Genomic DNA, 20,298 nt, shown 5'->3' on the forward strand with positions numbered 1-20,298 from the left:
GGTGATATTTATCATATCAACATATACTGTAGGTTATATTAAATATACCTCACATGTGACCTATGATAAGACTATGTCATTTGTATGCAAAGTCTACTAAAATGTTTATCTGACTCATTATAAAATGAAAGGATTTACATACAAGGCATTCAAGGGGGGAGAAGACAGAGAGAGAGTGATAAGAGAGTGTGTGTGTGTGTGTGTGTGACCACAGCTGGTCAGGAACAAAGATAAAGGACAATGAATCTGAGACCATTTTATAACATCTGAGTTGTTTGGATTCAACATCTCAGTTGATGACCAATGGCATTACTGTAAAGTTAACCTCCAATCAGATATCAGACCTAAGACAACTGCACTTTCTCATAACCTCAAGATGTAGGGTGCAGCAATAAAAAAAACAGCAAGAATTTGTGCTGTTGCAATAAATAAACAAATTAAACCATTTTTCTGTCTCTATGCGTCACATCTGGAGGAAAACTGGCACCATACCTACGGTGAAGCATGGTGGTGGCAGCATCACGCTGTGGGGATGTTTTTCAGCGGCAGGGACTGGGAGACTAGTCAGGATCAAGGGAAAGATGAACGGAGCAAAGTACAAAGCGATCTTGATCAAAACCTGATCCAAAGCGCTCAGGACCTCAGACTGGGGGCGAAGGTTAACCTTCCAACGGGACAACGACCTTAAGAACATACATAACGCAGGAGTGGCTTCGGGACAAGTCTCAATGTCCTCGAGTGGCCCAGCCAAAGCCCGGACTTTGAACACGATCAAGCATCTCTGGAGAGACCGGAAAATAGCTGTGCAGCGACTCTCCCCATCCAACCTGACAGAGCTTGAGAGGATCTGCAGAGAAGAATGGGAGAAACTAACAATTCTATAAAACATTTTTTTCTTTGTCATTATGGGGTATTGTGCGTAGATTGATGAGGAAAACAAACAATTTGATCCATTTTAGAATAAGGATGTAACGTAACAAAATGAGGGAAAAGGGGTCTGACTACTTTCAGAATGCACCGTACCCCCCAAAAAATGTATTTGCCTCACGTTAGTCAAAAAAGTCTGTCTTTTTAATATCCAGTGCAAATGATAGTTCCTCAGTATTTGAAAAATCTTTCCAACACTCCCGGCCTCGATAATCACCAAGCCTTGGTGTGATAGAGCAAAATATCATGATCTGATATCCATATATCCAGTGGAAACGTCATTTAAACAGCTTTCTGTTCCAAGCTCACTGACACAGGAAACTTTGAGGGCCCGGAATAGCCTAGTTGATATAATGTGATGATTTGATACAATGTTGAACTTCACTAGCAATAGCTCAAGTCAAAACAGATCGAAAGGGAGGCAGACAGGCAGAGAGATGAATGTATCATATTTTCTACTGTTTTTATTTGTCTGCTTTAGGCCTTTTACTCATTTGATGATGGAAGTTATCGGCATGCTGCTGCAATGGCCTTCTATGCTTTCATTTCTTTAGCCACTACTGGACCACGATGTATCAATGTGTCCATATGACAGAGGCAAATGCTCTTGATGAATTTTAACTTTTAGATTTTTATCATTTTACTTCAGATTTTTATAATTAACCACGAGACAATGACTTTGAAAAACTAAAACATTATTATTGAAATTACTGTTCCACGAAAATGGACCATTTAGTTTGTTTGTCTTTGAAATAACACCAAAATGAACGCAGACTAATCTATATAATCATGTTGTCACATTGACACTTTGATAAATATAACCATCAGAAGATGGCACTTAGTTCCGTGTAACGCTTATCAGTCAAATGGTCTAATACACTTGATGAAATTAAATAGAATATTAGTTTCAATTTCTCAATTTTCTGACTACTCGTTCAAATTGAATAATAGAAACCTGTTGAAAATGTTAGAATTTTTCAACCCATTAAAATTGAGATTTTATAATGTTTTTCAAATTTTAGAATTTACCTTTATTTGTTTGAAAATTAAAAATGAAATATTGGTGTGGCTGGGAAAACGGTTATTCATTAAATCTGTGGATCAATGGGACGCTACCACTTCAGTGCTGGTGAGATTAGCCTTGCCTACACTATAAAGTGGTAAATTAATGCAGCACACACACACTGTCACGTTCGTTGTAACGATGAGACCAAGGCGTGACTAGAATACATTCCTCTTTATTAAAGGAAGACCACTTAAACAAAACAAACGTGATGCTATAACCACTGGTGCTGACACAGGCAACTATACATAGACAATAACCCACAAAATACCCAAGGAATATGGCTACCTAAATATGGTCCCCAATCAGAGACAACAATAAACAGCTGCCTCTGATTGAGAACCAATCTAGGCAACCATAGACATGAAAACACCTAGACTAGTAACAACCCCATAAACATACAAAAACCCTAGACAGGGCAAAAACACATATCACCCTCGTCACACCCTGACCTAACCAAAATCAGTGGTGGGCCTGACCTAACCAAAATCAATGGTGGGCCGTCAGGGCCTGCAAGGCCTTCTCTGCTGGCATAAACATCATCAGAATATATATATTTTTAAAATACATTTTCCAACAAATATGTATTAAATTATTCCCCAGAGTAAGAGTTACACTCTTCATTTCATAGCTTTCCTCTTGGTTGCACTGCTTCCAGCCCCAGGTTGAGATTTGGAGGGCTGGTCTTTGTGTTAGATCTTTTATCCAATCATATTCAGCCATCATGTGTTGCCAGGGATCTAAAATCTGCCCTCAGGCCTTCAGAATCAACAGTGCGGGCGCTTGTAGCTTAAAGTGAATGGAAATGGAAATTTAGTGTCAACCAATCAGCTTTAGAGTTGGCTATTGTACGCCTGCTGGCTGGCTCCAGTGTTACACAGGAGCCAGCTAGCAGGCGTAGTGCGTGCACGTCTTTTGATTGGATTACCAATATTGAGAGGCAAGTCCTATGGGCAGGTCTATGCAGAACCTCAGAACTAGGAAACTGAATTTGATAAACAAATTAATTTGCTTACTAATAAGCTGTTTTTTCAACCCACAATGGCGGAAGGAGGAGAAGATATCGATTTGGTCGAGGATATAATTATAACGCCATTCTCAAGACAAACTTTTCAAGAAAAGTTAGACATTGTAAGGAGAGGTCACCCGACGCCGACGCTACAAAGCCTGTCACAGGCGGGAAAGGGGTTCGTTCGCCACTTTCAAAGTTCCAACTACGAGCGCTATCAATGGCTCACAGGCACCGAGGAACACTGCAAACTGTACTGCTGGGAATGCCTATTATTTGCAAGTGATCGATTTGGTGTTTGGAGCCACACTGGCTTTGCAAACTTGAGTTGTCTAACCAAGGCAGCAACGAGACACCAAATTACGGCTGGCCACTTACAAGCAATGGTGCTTTTGAAAACCTTTGGGGACAACCGAGTGGATCTACAGCTCAACTAACAAGCGCGCAGGGCAACGGAGCTGCACAATAAAAAGGTGAAGAAAAATAGGGAAATATTGACTCATTGATTGTGTCATGTTTTTGGGTAAACAGGAACTGTATTTTTGGCGGGGGGGGGGACTTAAAGCTTGAAGTTTGTGGACCAGAAATGGATAGAAGAAGAATATTAATATAACTCTGTTGCACTCAACTATTTTCTTGCCTATTAGTTGAACTGTACTGTATTGTACTCTTCCCCTGCAATTCTCTGAATAAAAATGTCAATTTCAAGGTGATGCAACGCCTGGTTATACTGCGTTTCTGTCTAAATGTATAGTGTCTAGAGCCATGGCATCATAATGGTGGTAATAAGAGGTGGATTAATTCGGGTGGGACTGTGTAGGACCTCACTGAAGGCCCAGGCCCCAGGCCCACGGCACGCCACTGACCAAAATAATAAAGAAAACAAAGAATACTAAGGTCAGGTTGTGACACATGTAACGGATGTGAAACGGCTAGCTTAGTTAGCGGTGGTGCGCACTAAATAGCGTTTCAATCAGTGACGTCACTTGCTCTGAGACCTTGAAGTAGTAGTTCCCCTTGCTCTGCAAGGGCCGCGGCTTTTGTGGAGCGATGGGTAACAATGCTTTGTGGGTGACTGTTGTTGATGTGTGCAGAGGGTCCCTGGTTCGCGCCCGGGTATGGGCGAGGGGACGGTCTAAAGATATACTGTTACACACAGTTTTTACCCAGATGGGCCGGTCTAACTTGTTTTTTTGTGTGCAAATGATCAAGGAAAACAATTATTTACAAGCAAACAAACTGCTACTGTGTATTAATGTTTTACTCAATAATAAAGCTGTAAATGACAGATTTTAACTCTGACTTATTTCTACCTAAGGGATGCTGAAACCTGGGATGACTCATGACTGACTTGGAGGTGAAGGCTAAAAACAAAATCCTCAAAGAGCCTATTCCAGAAATCAAGTCATTACAATGTCTTCTTTTGTGCATTTATTTTCATTCTGATGGGTGTATATCACTTCTAAACCTGTTTCTGAGAATCACACCACTTCCTGCTTTCTGCCCACACAGAGAGGGAGTTTCCATGACGCTCTGCAGAGCTGCAGTGCATTGTGGTCTCATGGCCTACACTCAGATGGAACCGTTATATATGTTGGCTCACCTGGGTCATATCTTATTTTTCCACTTTGAGAAAAAGGAAATTGTGTGTAGGCTACATTTACAACAGTTCAAAACTGAAATCATGCATGCAAGTTTAACATTATCCTGCTAAGAATATCTTAATCACTGGTATAAGTTATGAATGTTCCTTTTTGCTAAATATGTTAATGGTCTGAGCGGGTGAGCAAAGGAACAACAGTGTGGTGGTTAGTGTATCACATTGCTGCCTGTATCTCTAAAGTCATGCACATTTCATCTCATAGAGAAGTGTGGGTGGTGGCTGTTAAGTTAGTGGCAGGGGTGGATTGGCAATCTGGCATTTCGGGCGGAGGGCATGTTTTTGCGCAAAAAGATCATTTTAGTGGATTTGGCTATTTGAGCCACACCCATTGCTGACAGGTGTATAAAATCAAGCACATTGAATCACGCAAACAGCCATGCAATCTCAATAGCCAAACATTGGCATTAGAATGGCCTTACTGAAGAGTGACTTTCAACGTGGCACCGTCATAGGATGTCATCTTTCCAACAAGCCAGTTGGTAAATTTTCTGCCCTGCTAGTGCTGTTATTGTAAAGTGGAAACATCTAGGCCACACAAGCTCATACAATGGGACCACCGAGTGCTGAATCGTGTAAAAATTGTCTGTCCTTGCAACACTCACTACCGAGTTCCAAACTGCCACTGGAAGCAACGTCAGCACAAGAACTGTTCGACGGGAGCTTCACGAAATGGGTTTCCATGGCAGCCTCACACAAGCCTAAGATCACCATGCGCAATGCCAAGCATCGGCTGGAGTGGTGTAAAGCTCACCACCATTGGACTCTGGAGCAGTGGAAAAGCGTTCTCTGGAGTGATGAATCACGCTTCACCATCTGGCAGTCGAATCAAGGTTTGGCGAATGCCAGGAGAACACTACCTGCCGAATGCATAGTGCCAACTTTGCTTGGAGGAGGAGGAATAATGGTCTGGGTCTGATTTTCATTTTTCGGGGTAGGCTTCTTAGTTCCAGTGAAGGGAAATCTTAAAACTACAGCATACAATGACATTCTCGACGATTCTGTGCTTCCAACTTTGTGGCAACAGTTTCTGTAAGGCATTTTCCTATTTCAGCATGACAATACCCCTGTGCACAATGCGAGGTCCATACAGAAATGGTTTGTTGAGATTAGTGTGAAAGAACTTGACTGGCCTGCACAGAGCCCTGACCTCAACCCCACTGAACACACTTGGAATGAATTGGAACTCCGACTGTGAGCCAGGCCTAATCGCCCAACATCGGTGCCCAACTTCACTAATGCTCTTGTTGCTGAATGGAAGCAAGTCCCCGCAGCAATATTCCAACATCTAGTGGAAATCCTTCCCAGAAGAGTGGAGACTGTTTTAGTAGCAACTCCATAATAATGCCCATGATTTTGGAATGAGATACTAGAAGAGCAGGTGTCCACATAATAATTGATCTAAATTCAAAAAGTATTTCAAGAAACTGAGAATCCATTCATGAATATATTCAAACAGCACCTAAATTACATTGCTTTGCAGGAGTGGTCCTTGAGTTAACTCTCGTTCCACAGACACGTTTGCATAAAATCCCTCCTTCACTCCTCCCACAGTCATTGGATAGGCCTATAGACCTATAATGCCGTTAAACTATAGTCTCATTTAATTTCACTTGCCCACTGCAACCTACTGTTAGCGTACAGGTTATTGGTTCTCAATATAGTGGGCCAGTGTAGGTTTGTAATGGGCAGCAAAATAGCAATTGTAGCGAATTTGGAAGGCAGTTCGACATAGCAACATATCTGGATGTCAGAAGGTGAATTCACCAATTTGTAAGTCGCTCTGGATAAGAGCGTCTGCTAAATGACTTAAATGTAATGTAATCTCAAGATAATTTGTTTCATTGGGTGTGCTCATGTACTATTTACAGTCGTTAGAATAGTTGCCCTAAGGGGGAAATACTACTGTTAGTAAAGCACCATGGTCGTTAAGTTGCCATTACACAAAGATTGACACCCCCTATTCTGAACGTTCCTTTCGTCACATAGGCCAGGATGTTAAGACTTCGAAACTACTGTAGGCTACGAAAGGTGTTTGCTACACAGCAGAACATTGTAGCCACTTCAGAGGGCAGAATGATAGGGACTCAATCCCAGGTCTCTTCTCAGTCAGTGACAGAGCTAAGAGTTTCTTCATCAAGGTTGTGCTCATAACGCACCATGGCCATTAGAAGAGTGTATGCCTATAGTCTGAAGTTGTATGTATGGATGTGTGTGTGTTTGCGCACAGTGACGGCCTGTTATGTGCCCAACTTCGCCTCTAAAGGGCCGAAGTCCGTGAATCGTAGCACTCGCTTTCCTGTCTGCTCTGGTATGTGTGTGTGTGTGTTGGTTCTTTATTTATTTATTTTTCTCCACAAATGATATCCTGTCTAATCCAACGGGCTCGGGACGCGAAGATCGAGTCATGCGTCCTCAAACATAACAAACAGCGCTTCTTAACACCTGCCCGCTTAACCCGGAAGCCAATGTGTCAAGGGTAAAAGGACCGATCGGACCATACACAACCAATTATCACTTTGGATGAGTATAGGGTCTCGCTCTGTGCACTGTAGTAGCTTAGTGGCGTCCACTAAAACCATGTATTTGACAATAACCGCACCAATATTTTTACTTTCTCTTTTCAAACGACATAAGGTCAATTACAACATTGAAAATGTTTAACTCCGTTTCTATTATTCAAATTGAACAATACTATTTGATAATTGGATTGATAAGCGTTACACGCACCGGGGATGCATTGTGTAGGTGGGCTACTCACTTAAATGATGCCCGAATCCGCAGCTAATTTCTGAAGAGCAAAAATATGCGCTTTTCCATCTAGAACTCTCCGCGAAGTTCCAGCAATCCTGAAATTGAAAGTGAAACGGAGACTAGGCAAATTTTCAAGCACATCGACTGTGCATATGACGTAACGCCATACGTGCGTGTTTTTATGAAGTGAAGTCAATGTTGTTCTTAGGGCAGAAATAATCTGATTGGTTTAGAGGAGAACAAATCCGATTGGTTTCTAAAAGGTCAATGGTCAGAGTTTAACAGTTGAACAACTTTTGGAAACATAGAATAGGTTTGAACTCAGAATAGCTACAGAATTAGCTACTCATATTGAATTAGTGAATGGAGCTAGCAAATATACAAGAAAGTCAGCTAACATTTGTTTTATTGAAATGTTAAATTGAATAAGCTACACAAACGAGGACAGCAATGTAAATTGCTAAGCTAAACAGAGCTAGTTGATTTGCAGATCTCTTACTAAATGTTGAGTCATAGAATAAAGCTAGCTAGCTAGGTCACAAATATACCATTAAGTAATCGCCCACTTCATCAGTATTTTGTGGAATAAGCTAAATAAACAAAAAAAAAAATGGAATGAACTAGCCCTGGGTTCCCGAAATGTAAAATGCTAAACTAAACAGGACTAGCTGGTTAAGCAGATAATGTTGACTCGTAAAAAAAGAGCTAGACAATTTTTCTGGTTTAAATCACTTATTCAACGAACAGATTTACTGGCAGATTTGTCACCTAACTTGCTAGCGATTTCTATTTCATAATTATATTTAAGGAAATAGCTCTCTGCTCAGCTAAGCTTAATTGATATTTGCGACCTAGCTAGCTAGCTCTATTCTATGATTCAACATTAGTAATTATCATATTATCGGTATATTCAACAGCGTTATCTTGTGATCAAGCCATCAATGTTTTGTAATTATGGGTGTTTGACATTTCAATGGAAATACTACGATTATCATCTTTTTGATAAGCGGTATAGCAAAAAAAATATGTCCCGTATTATCGGCATATGGGCTCCCAAGTGGCGCAGCTGTCTAAGGCACTGCATCTCAGTGCAAGAGGTCCCTGCATCTACAGTCCCTGGTTCGGTTTCAAAATGTATCACATCCGTCCGTGATTGGGAGTTCCATAGGGTGGCGCACAATTGGCCCAGTGTCGTCCGGGTTTGGCCGGGATAAGCCGTCATGGTAAATAAGAATTTGTTTGTAATTGACTTGCCTAGTTAAAAAAATGTTACATTTAAAATTTAAAAAACATGTTCCCCAGTTATTCGCCATCTTACTATTTTGTTCAATTACAAGATATATGTTTAATTTAGTTAAAAAAGAGACACCAGCCTCGTATCCGAAGTGTTTACTAGATAGTTGACTAGTTGGCTAGCCTTCAAGTAAAAAATAAATACTTGAATGTCAACTTATCATTGCGTAGCCCGGTATGCCCTCTTGTACTCTTAAAAATCATTCATCATTAAATCATCTTCATAACTTTTTTGAAAACTCTCAAAACATAACTTAATTTACATAAACTTTTTTATTTTTTATTTAAACGTGTTATTTCTTACATTAGTACCCCAGGTCATCTTAGGTTTCATTACATACAGTCTAGAAGAACTACTGTATATAAGATCAGCGTCAACTCACCATCAGTACGACCAAGAATATGTTTTTCGCGACGCGGATCCTGTGTTCTGCCTCACAAACAGGACAACGGAATGGATCGCATGCAGCGACCCAAAAAAACGACTCCGAAAAAGAGGGAAACGAGGCGGTCTTCTGGTCAGACTACGGAGACAGGCACATCGTGCCCCACTTCCTAGCATTCTTCTTGCCAATGTCCAGTCTCTTGACAACAAGGTTGATGAAATCCGAGCAAGGGTAGCATTCCAGAGGGACATCAGAGACTGTAACGTTCTGTGCTTCACGGAAACATGGCTCACTGGAGAGACGCTATCCGAAGCGGTGCAGCCAACGGGTTTCTCCACGCATCGCGCCGACAGAAACAAACACCTTTCTGGTAAGAAGAGGGGTGGGGGCGTATGGAGGCATGGTGCGATGAAAGAAACATACAGGAACTCAAATCCTTCTGTTCACCTGATTTAAAATTCCTCACAATCAAATGTAGACCGCATTATCTACCAAGAGAATTCTCTTCGATTATAATCACAGCCGTATATATCCCCCCCCAAGCAGACACATCGATGGATCTGAACAAACTTTATTTAACTCTTTGCAAACTGGAAACCATTTATCCGGAGGCTGCATTCATTGTTGCTGGGGATTTTAACAAGGCTAATCTGAAAACAAGACTCCCTAAATTTTATCAGCATATTGATTGCGCAACCAGGGGTGGAAAAACCTTGGATCACTGTTACTCTAACTTCCGAGACGCATATAAGGCCCTGCCCCGCCCCCCTTTCGGAAAAGCTGACCACGACTCCATTTTGCTGATCCCTGCCTACAGACAAAAACAAAAAAAAGAAGCTCCCACGCTGAGGTCTGTCCAACGCTGGTCCGACCAAGCTGACTCCACACTCCAAGACTGCTTCCATCACGTGGACTGGGACATGTTTCGTATTGCGTCAGATAACAACATTGACGAATATGCTGATTCGGTGTGCGAGTTCATTAGAACGTGCGTTGAAGATGTCGTTCCCATAGCAACGATTAAAACATTCCCTAATCAGAAACCGTGGATTGATGGCAGCATTCGCGTGAAACTGAAAGCGCGAACCACTGCTTTCAATCAGGGCAAGGTGTCTGGTAACATGACTGAATACAAACAGTGCAGCTATTCCCTCCGTAAGGCTATCAAACAAGCTAAGCGTCAGTACAGAGACAAAGTAGAATCTTAATTCAACGGCTCAGACACAAGAGGCACAAGAGGGTCTACAGTCAATCACGGACTACAGGAAGAAATCCAGCCCAGTCACGGACCAGGATGTCTTGCTCCCAGGCAGACTAAATAACTTTTTTGCCCGCTTTGAGGACAATACAGTGCCACTGACACGGCCTGCAATGGAAACATGTGGTCTCTCCTTCACTGCAGCCGAGGTGAGTAAAACATTTAAACGTGTTAACCCTCGCAAGGCTGCAGGCCCAGATGGCATCCCAAGCCGCGCCATCAGAGCATGCGCAGACCAGCTGGCTGGTGTGTTTACGACCCTGGGTCTCGACCCCGCCCTGTGCAACTGGGTACTGGACTTCCTGACGGGCCGCCCCCAGGTGGTGAGGGTAGGTAACAACATCTCCTCCCCGCTGATCCTCAACACTGGGGCCCCACAAGGGTGCGTTCTGAGCCCTCTCCTGTACTCCCTGTTCACCCACGACTGCGCGGCAACGCACGCCTCCAACTCAATCATCAAGTTTGCGGACGACACAACAGTGGTAGGCTTGATTACCAACAACGACGAGACGGCCTACAGGGAGGAGGTGAGGGCCCTCGGAGTGTGGTGTCAGGACAATAACCTCACACTCAACGTCAACAAAACTAAGGAGATGATTGTGGACTTCAGGAAACAGCAGAGGGAACACCCCCCTATCCACATCGATGGAACAGTAGTGGAGAGAGTAGCAAGTTTTAAGTTCCTCGGCATACACATCACAGACAAACTGAATTGGTCCACCCACACAGACAGCATCGTGAAGAAGGCGCAGCAGCGCCTCTTCAACCTCAGGAGGCTGAAGAAATTCGGCTTGTCACCAAAAGCACTCACAAACTTCTACAGATGCACAATCGAGAGCATCCTGGCGGGCTGTATCACCGCCTGGTACGGCAACTGCTCCGCCCTCAACCGTAAGGCTCTCCAGAGGGTAGTGAGATCTGCACAATGCATCACCGGGGGCAAACTACCTGCCCTCCAGGACACCTACACCACCCGATGTTACAGGAAGGCCATAAAGATCATCAAGGACATCAACCACCCGAGCCACTGCCTGTTCACCCCGCTATTCATCCAGAAGGCGAGGTCAGTACAGGTGCATCAAAGCTGGGACCGAGAGACTGAAAAACAGCTTCTATCTCAAGGCCATCAGACTGTTAAACAGCCACCACTAACATTGAGTGGCTGCTGCCAACACACTGACACTGACTCAACTCCAGCCACTTTAATAATGGGAAATGATGTATATATATCACTAGCCACTTTAAACAATGCTACCTTATATAATGTTACTTACCCTACATTATTCATCTCATATGCATACGTATATACTGTACTCTATATCATCGACTGCATCCTTATGTAATACATGTATCACTAGCCACTTTAACTATGCCACTTTGTTTACATACTCATCTCATATGTATATACTGTACTCGATACCATCTACTGTATCTTGCCTATGCTGCTCTGTACCATCACTCATTCATATATCCTTATGTACATATTCTTTATCCCCTTACACTGTGTATAAGACAGTAGTTTAGGAATTATTAGTTAGATTACTTGTTGGTTATTACTGCATTGTCGGAACTAGAAGCACAAGCATTTCGCTACACTCGCATTAACATCTGCTAACCATGTGTATGTGACAAATAAAATTTGATTTGATTTAAACTGCAATGAAAATCGGTGGTCAGCTAGCGAGAAAGGTGTCTTTAGTTGCAAAACGTACCGTTATTTCCAGGCCCTTTAAATGTTGAGCTCAAATTGATTTAATCCTCCAACCGCTAGAGAGTGTCCGATGTTGGGGGGAAATTAGCTAGCTATCTGTTCATCCCCATTTTCTTAAATTCATATAGTTGATTAAATTTCAATTAAGAAAATGTTAGCTGACTTGTAGATTTGACACCGAGCTACCTAGCTAGCTCTATTTATTAATTTGAGGTTGCTAAATGCATAGCTAGCTAGCTTGCTCTGATTAATTATTCTTTGCTTCAAGTCAGGCGACTAGTTGTATTTTAGCGATATTGTCACACTTATCTGTGACACAATAATTATTTCAAAACATTACAACTTGTATGTCAAAGTTTAATTAACAAGATTCTCAGTTCAAATCTCCGCTTGTTTTTAAAAGTTGTGCATCTGTTACCTTTTAGAAACCAATCAGATAATTTCTGCCTTTAGAACAAAGTTGACTACACTCAATAGACTACACTCAATAGACTTAACTAGCTAGTTATTTTATTCACACATTTGATCATTTGTCATTGCATATCCAGCACGAAATAAAGCAGGTATCTGTGCAAATTCGCTATGTGGAAGAGTAACTGTCAAGACCACCCTTGAACACAAGGTGGCGGTGATAGACAGTGTAATCCAGGGGCTCTGGTGTCGTCAATTTCATGCGCTGTCTCCTCATACTCCACTAATTCCCTGATCTGGAAACACAGAATAAGAGGCAAAGATAGGATGGACTATTAAAACACACCATCGGTCTGTTATCAATATGTTTCTGGACAGATGGAGGGGTTGGAGTTGTTTGTGTGTTCGTGCATGACATGCCTGTGGACCTGTATGTGTACATGCCTGTGTGTGTCAGGGGAGGCTGCTGAGGGGAGGACAGCTCATAATAATGTCTGGAATGAAGTCAATGGAGTGGTATCAACCACATGGAAACCACATCTTTGATTTGTTTGATACCATTCCATTGACTCCATTCCAGCCATTATTATGAGCTGTCCTCACCTCAGCAGCCTCCACTGTTGTGAGTGTGTGTGTGTGTGTGTGTGTGTGTGTGTGTGTGTGTGTGTGTGTAGTCAGGGCACACAGACACAGGTATGTGGGGCTGTGAGGGTTATGGAATTTTGGGTAACAGTTAATTGTCATTCAAATAGACTTGGTTATTGTCAAAATTGTTTTAAAATGTTTTGAGCTAGTAATGCATCATAATGCATTTTTGAAAATTAGCAATGACATACCTAATGAATAGAGCACAGCTTTGGGAACACCCCTGTCTCAAAAATGAATGGTTCTGAGGCGTCACTACAGACCCGGGTTCGATCCCGGCCTGTGTCACAATCGGCCGCGACCTGGAGTACCATAGGACGGTGTACAATTGGCCCGGCGTCATCCGAGTTAGAGGATTGGCTGGGGGTGCATTACTTGGCTCATTGCACTCTAGTGACTCCTTGTGGCGGGCCGTGCGACTGCAGGCTGACTTTCGATAGTTAGATAAACAATGTTTCCTCCTACACATTGGTACAGCTGGCTTCCAGGTTAAGAGGGCGGTTGTTAAAAAGCGCGGTTTGGCGGGTCATGTGTTGGAGGACGCATGACTTGACCTTCGCTTCTCCCGAGCCCGTTGGGGAGTTGCAGCGATGAGACTAGATTGTAATGGGATCGCATTTAGATATCAAGAAATTGGGAGAAAAAGGGGGTAAAATACACACAAAAAAATGGTTCTGACCATTTGAACTTTTGGAAATTAAGCTTCTCCTCCCATTCGTGCTGTTCTACTCGTCAAATGACTACCAACTTTACCCATTTCCTGTAAACATTTAAAACTGCTATAGGGTAAAACTATATCTACTTGAATACAAAGTTGTATCCCACCTACTCCTAAAATGAATATTAAGATGATTATCTTTTTTTTTGTTCACGATTTTTGTCTTTAATTGTTGGATACACGACGATACGATAACTGTGCCAGTCCCAGTCACTAGGCTGTGTGAGTGTGAGGGGTAGAGAGGCAGATGGCAACTGTATCAGTTTGCCTTAGGCATGTGGTCTGCAAATATGAGAGGGAAAACCATGGACTACACATGGCTAGAGATTGTATGAGCAGTATGTGTCTGTGTCATTACATGGATGAGTTGTGTGTGTGTGTGCGTCTGTGTGTGTGTGTGTGTGTAGGACTACTGTATTTGGCTGAGCGAGGGTGGAGACCCTTGTTCACTCTTCCTGCCTGTGTGTGTGTTATTGTGGGTCAGCCATTTCTGTGGAATGTTCTGCCCCTGGCCAGAGACAAGTCACCACAATGGAATGCACTGAGAAAACAGAAAAACAAAACACTGACCAAGAAAGGCCAGAAAATGAAGAAAGGCTACCTTGCATGTGTGGGTAAGCACACACACCTGTGTCTGTGTGTGTGTCTAGCGTCTCTAAAATAATGTAAAAGAGTGTAAGAGACAGAAGGTCAGCACAGGAGAGGGAGAAAGAGAGAGAGAGAGAGAAAGAAAGGAAAAATATTCCATTCCCTTTGTCTCCATCATCAGCTGCAGCAATAGCAGTGCAGAAACAGACATAATCACATGCAGACACTTCACACACTCTCTCTTCTCTCTCTCCCCCTCCCTCTTTCTTTTACTCTCTTTCTCTCCTTGTCTCTCTCTTTCTCTTCTCTCTCCTCTCTCTTATTTCTCTCCCTCCCTCTCTTCTGAGAGATTAGCTGGAGGTCATATTGCTGCAATAGTGATCCTCCTGTCTCAACCACACACACACACACACACACAAATATCAGATCAATACTGAAGCACCATTTGACCCTGTGCCCTGTAAGCGTGTGTGTGTGTACGTGCTTCAGTGTGTGTGCGTTCACTCTGTGTGCTAGTATGTGGAGTGGGAGTCAGGAAGAGTCGGTTGTTAAATGACTGCAGTGAATTGGAATGGTGGGGAGTTGGTGAGTGTGTGTGTGTGTTCGCGCTGCGGCAGGTCGTGGGGGGAGGGGGCATAGGACGAGGGTGGAGGGTGAAGAGGAGGCGGTGGGAAGAGGGAAGAGGAGGAGTAGGAGGGAGAGGAGGAGGGGACACTGGGTAGAGGAGAGAAAGATGAAGAACAGGAGAGGATCTCTACCTGTTTCCAGGGCAACGGAAAACTGCAGGTCGGAGTGTTTTCTCCACGCTACGCTGCCCTCTAGCAGAATACTGCAGACACCTCTGCACACACACTGCAGACACCTATAAACACACACACACAACTCAGACTTACCTCAGTGTATACTGAGCAATGTGTCCTTGCTTCTGAATCTCTGCTAGTGATGGGCTATGAACAGCTCTGTACCTAACACTGAATAACTGTGTTTTACATCAGGTCAGGACTTAATGTACAAGGTGAATGTGTGTGTGTGTGTGTGTGTGTGTGTGTGTGTGTGTGTGTGTGTGTGTGTGTGTGTGTATTTGTGTCTGCCCCACCACACTCACACACATGCACACACAAACCAGCTGTAGTTTTATGACCACTTCATGTATATTAATCATCTATAAGGTGTCTACAAACAGAGTAGTAACTGTGTATTCAGTCTTGTGTGACTGTCTGATCAGATACTATGGTCTGCCAACACTGGCTTTGTCGTCCCACACAAACAGACACACACACACACACACACACACGTTCCCTTGTGTATTGCTCTGACCTGACATCAGGAGAGGGCAGCTCTGTTCAGCCATAGTCAACAACACTCTTCATCCATTGTTCTCCTCACCACCCTCTCCCTCCAGCTCTGCTTCTCCACCCACCTCTCTGTCATTCCCCACTGCAGCCCCCTCTCTCCCCCTCGATTTACCCCTCCTACCCCATCTTTTCATCCCACCCCCTCCCTCTCCACCCCCTCTGTCCTTTGATTTCTCCCTCCCATCCCCTCTCTTCACTCCCCTCTTTCCCTGTCAACCTCCTTTCTCCCACTGCACCCCCTCTTTCCCTCTATCTTCCACCCTACAACCTCTCTCCCCCTGCACCCCTCTCTTCCCCCTCTCCCGTCTGGCTAATTCCCATGATACAGTATGTGATTGCCCTAGGGTGGAACATACCAACCGCACTAGATCAAGGGAAGGCACAGAAAGGAAGGAAGGAAAGCTTTTTAGTTTCCATCTTGACACACACTTTAGAACCTGTCTTCTCTACTACAGCAGTGTTCCTTAAACCAATCCTCAAGAACTCCCAGTTGTTTCACATACCTGTTACATTTCACCACTACCACAACTGATTCAGCTAATTAAGGGCTTGCTGATTAGCTCATTCACGCTAGTAAAACCAAATGCATGCTTTTCAACCGTTCGCTGCCCGCACCCGTCCGCCTGACTAGCATCACTACTCTGGACGGTTCTGACTTAGAATATGTGGACAACTACACATACCTAGGTGTCTGTCTAGACTGTAAACTCTCCTTCCAGAATCACATTAAACATCTCCAATCCAAAATTAAATCTAGAATCGGCTTCCTATTTCGCAACAAAGCCTCCTTCACTCGCGCCACCAAACATACCCTCGTAAAACTGACTATCCTACCGATCCTCAACTTTGGCGATGTCATTTACAAAATAGCTTCCAATACTCTACTCAGCAAACTGGATGCAGTCTATCACAGTGCCATCCGTTTTGTCACCAAAGCCCCATATACTACCCACCACTGCGACCTGTATGCCTAGTCAGCTGGCCCTCGCTACATATTCGTCGCCAGACCCACTGGCTCCAGGTCATCTATAAGTCTATGCTAGGTAAAGCTCCGCCTTATCTCAGTTCACTGGTCACGATAACAACACCCACCCGTAGCACGCGCTCCAGCAGGTATATCTCACTGGCCGTCCCCAAAGCCAACACCTCCTTTGGCCGCCTTTCCTTCCCGTTCTTTGCTGCCAATGACTGGAACGTATTGCAAAAATCGCTGAAGTTGGAAACTTATATTTCACTCACTAACTTTAAACATCAGCTATCTGAGAAGCTAACCGATCGCTGCAGCTGTACATAGCCAATCTGTAAATATCCCATCCAATCTACCTACCTCATCCCCATATTGTTTTTATTTACTTTTTTGCTCTTTTGCACACCAGTATTTCTACTTGCACATCATCATCTGCACATCTATCACTCCAGTGTTAATTTGCTAAACTGTAATTACTTTGCTACTATGGCCTATTTATTGCCTTACCTCCTCACGCCATTTGCACACACTGTATATATACTTTTTTATCTATTGTGTTATTGACTGTATGCTTGTTTATTCCATGTGTAACTCTGTGTTGTTGTTTGTGTCGCACTGCTTTGCTTTATCTTGTCCAGGTCGCAGTAGCAACTAGCTTACCTGGTTAAATAAAGGTGAAATCAAATAAAAAAAATATATAATAAAATTGAATCAGGTGTGCTAGTTATGGAATTCAACAGTTATCGGTTGGGGTCCCAGAGGAAAGGTTTGAGAAGCACTGATCTACACAAGAGACCCCCTACCAGTGCTATATCACACACAGACACTGGTGTAACCCAACCCATCTCGCCCTTCTCAGTCTGCAGGGGTACGGTCTGTTACCCTCAGCCTGGGTCATGTTTAGTAGGTATAAAATGTTTTGAAACACAAAGTAAAACTGAATGTGTCCAATAACAACACAAATGTTGGTTTTCGGTTACATTGTGCTAGTCACATACTAAACACAACTCCGGTTAAGTGTTTTTAAGGTTGAGTATTAGCTGCTAGACACCTCACATACTTCCCTTAGCCCCTATACCCCTACAATGCATGTAAGGGGCTTTCCCAGATACCTGAGAACAGGCAGAGCCATGGGAACACCTGAGAGGGATAAAAGTGACAGACATTAGTGCTCTCTCTCTCTAAACCCGGTCCATCTCGCTCACCCCTCCCCCTCTTGCTGCTGTAGAAAGGGACAGGTGTGTGACTTTGTCCTTCCATTACCCCTCTCTTCCTCTAATTAATTGACACACCAATGTATCAAACAGAAAATTACTATCCTGCCACTGATGCTTTGTGTCAAGGAGAACTGCTGATTTGAACGATGACAACAAATGAAGGCCATAGTTTAATTTGCTTCCAATAAAAATGTAATGCATAGAATAGACATGCCTCACTTACCCTGTGGAAATCTATATTTGTAGGCCTATATTCTAAAGATGTCTACCTGCAACTCTAAATAATTTCCTCTGAATAAACAGGCTACCATTCTGAAACAGACCTAATATACAATATATAAAATGTAATCGTCAATGGGAATCTGATTAACGATCGTTACCGAACCGACGTCACCGTGGAGGCAGGGGTGACATCTCTCTCGATGACTCCTTCTGTAATGATCAGCTACTCTGGTCTAGGGGCGAGGAGAAAAGTCAGTCGCTAGCCTTGTGTAGGGTGTGTGAGGGACATGAAAAATGCCTTTCTCCCGTCGGAGACAACAGCCCCGTGATCTCATGAATATATTCTAGCTGGCGGGCCATTGTGCAATAGTCAGGGAGGTATGCAATCCAGTTTCATAGGCAAAAACGGCTGCTCGGAGCAAGGACCAACTACTACACAGCGATTCTTCTCACTTTTGTGCATGCTTACATTCCGAGTAGTGACGATGCCGGACAAGCAGTGATACGGATCTTTTGAGGCACATTCGACGAGGCTGCCAGCTACAGTTTTAAAGGGGAAACGATTCGCCACATTCAGACATGGGAGCGAACGTTACAACTTGAAGACATACAAGACACACTGTTGCGGATATAAGGAAAAATAGCGAACATAGCCTACTTTTATTGTCACCGACCAATACTTCTTGGAACTATCTACCAGCTGAATAATACAGAATCAAATAAGAGAATTCCAACCACGGGTAGTTGGAGTCAAAGGTAAGCCCCAGCAGAACACCAGATGGCTAGGCTAGCGTTGTCGAATAGCCTACTGTAGCCACTAACGTTAAGCTATTTGCAAATATTACCCAGCCTAAATATGCGGTCACTAGCCTGTGCTGTATAACGTTTGGACAGCGTCTGCATCTCGGTTTGTCTGACAAGCGCTCTGGAACACGTTGTTTAATTGCTGCAAACAATAGTTTGGTCATGCCTTGTTGGCTACCGTTCTGTATGTAGCCTACAGGGCAATAGCTAATTTAGCTACAAAGTAGCTAGCATAATTACGTGGTTGAGTCCCCTTCTCGAATGGGGAAACATGGACATAACTGACAGTAAAATAGTCTGGTTGTAAACAAACGGGTTCGCAAGTCGCAACACCTCTGGGCAGTTTCTGATATTACAAGGTTAGATGAAACAAAATGTCTCCCATTGTTATTTCAAGTGCGAGCTGCATGCGTAGCATGGTAGCTACGATGTAGCACGGACTGCCTTGGAATTCTCTGACATCTATCTGTAAGCGATGCACGATTTCAGTGGAAACGTGTCAATGCATTGCTTACATTGTATCTGCGCAAAGCATAACGTTTCAACAACAGTATGGTTGATGTTTTGTGTGTGTGAGATAATTGGGTTGAATGTGTGTTATTTTATTTATTAGGCTACAACAAATGTATACTGACAGATTATTTTGCGATCTATCGATCGCCTCACGATGAGATCTGAGCTGGTGTTAAATAGATTAGCGCCAAAAAGCTACATCCCTTGTAGGCAATTTAGCTCCTAAAACACCATAGTCTTTGTGTGAGTTTCCATCAGACTAGACGCTGTTTTGCGAATTGCTAAAACACAAATTTAACCTAGCTCAAGGCAGTCAAATAATATTATCACCCCTGTGTATCACCTCAGCCACCACATACCTGTGTATTCATGAGGACTTTCTATATGTAAATGGTTAGTTCGCACACTTATACCCAGACCTACATGTACAACGATACACCAATAACACATCTGAAGGACCGGTCAGCAACATCCCAAGGACCAGTGCTGGTCCAGAGACCGGTGGTTGAGGGACTCTGCTCTAGGTATTTAGGGGTCCAGCTGTAGCCAGGTGAGGCAGCTGGTCAGATGTCCCCTGGTTGCTGGATGGAGTCAAACCCAGAGGTGGGTGAGATTGGGAATAGGCCTATTCCACATACACATGTATTACACAGGCCTGTGAGGAATATCAGATGTTTACAATGCCTGGAGAATAGAGGTCGGCCAAGTGATTTTTCAACATCGATACTGATTATTGGAGGACCAAAAAAGGCCGAAACCGATTCATTGGACGATTTTAACATGTATTTATTTGTAAT

General features: G+C 43.3%; 3 protein-coding genes across 5 annotated transcripts in view; 1 reads left to right on the forward strand and 2 right to left on the reverse strand.

Annotated features, from left to right (window-relative positions):
• The window catches only part of pargl (poly (ADP-ribose) glycohydrolase, like), a 28,479-nt gene extending 19,135 nt beyond the window's left edge, over positions 1-9,344 (reverse strand). The window contains exons 1-2 of one of the 3 annotated variants that reach the window (XM_064943190.1): positions 7,421-7,557; positions 493-847 (exon numbers count right to left, since the gene is read on the reverse strand). In XM_064943190.1, coding sequence (XP_064799262.1) covers positions 493-694 — 202 coding nt within the window. In that variant the 5' untranslated portion in view covers positions 695-847; positions 7,421-7,557. Of the gene's footprint in view, positions 1-492; positions 848-7,420; positions 7,558-9,089 lie in introns of those variants that run through there. The other 2 variants (XM_064943192.1, XM_064943191.1) reach the window with 2 other exon arrangements.
• The window catches only part of polm (polymerase (DNA directed), mu), a 392,822-nt gene that overhangs the window by 208,160 nt on the left and 164,364 nt on the right, over positions 1-20,298 (reverse strand). The window lies entirely within an intron of this gene.
• Positions 18,440-20,298, forward strand: part of zmiz2 (zinc finger, MIZ-type containing 2) — a 35,120-nt gene continuing 33,261 nt past the window's right edge. Inside the window, 1 exon segment of the mRNA XM_064943193.1 lies at positions 18,440-18,940. The gene's annotated coding sequence lies outside the window, so the exon portion shown is untranslated.

This window comes from Oncorhynchus masou, chromosome 28, assembly GCF_036934945.1.
Source record: "Oncorhynchus masou masou isolate Uvic2021 chromosome 28, UVic_Omas_1.1, whole genome shotgun sequence".
In the NCBI taxonomy this organism is placed as follows: Eukaryota; Metazoa; Chordata; class Actinopteri; order Salmoniformes; family Salmonidae; genus Oncorhynchus; species Oncorhynchus masou.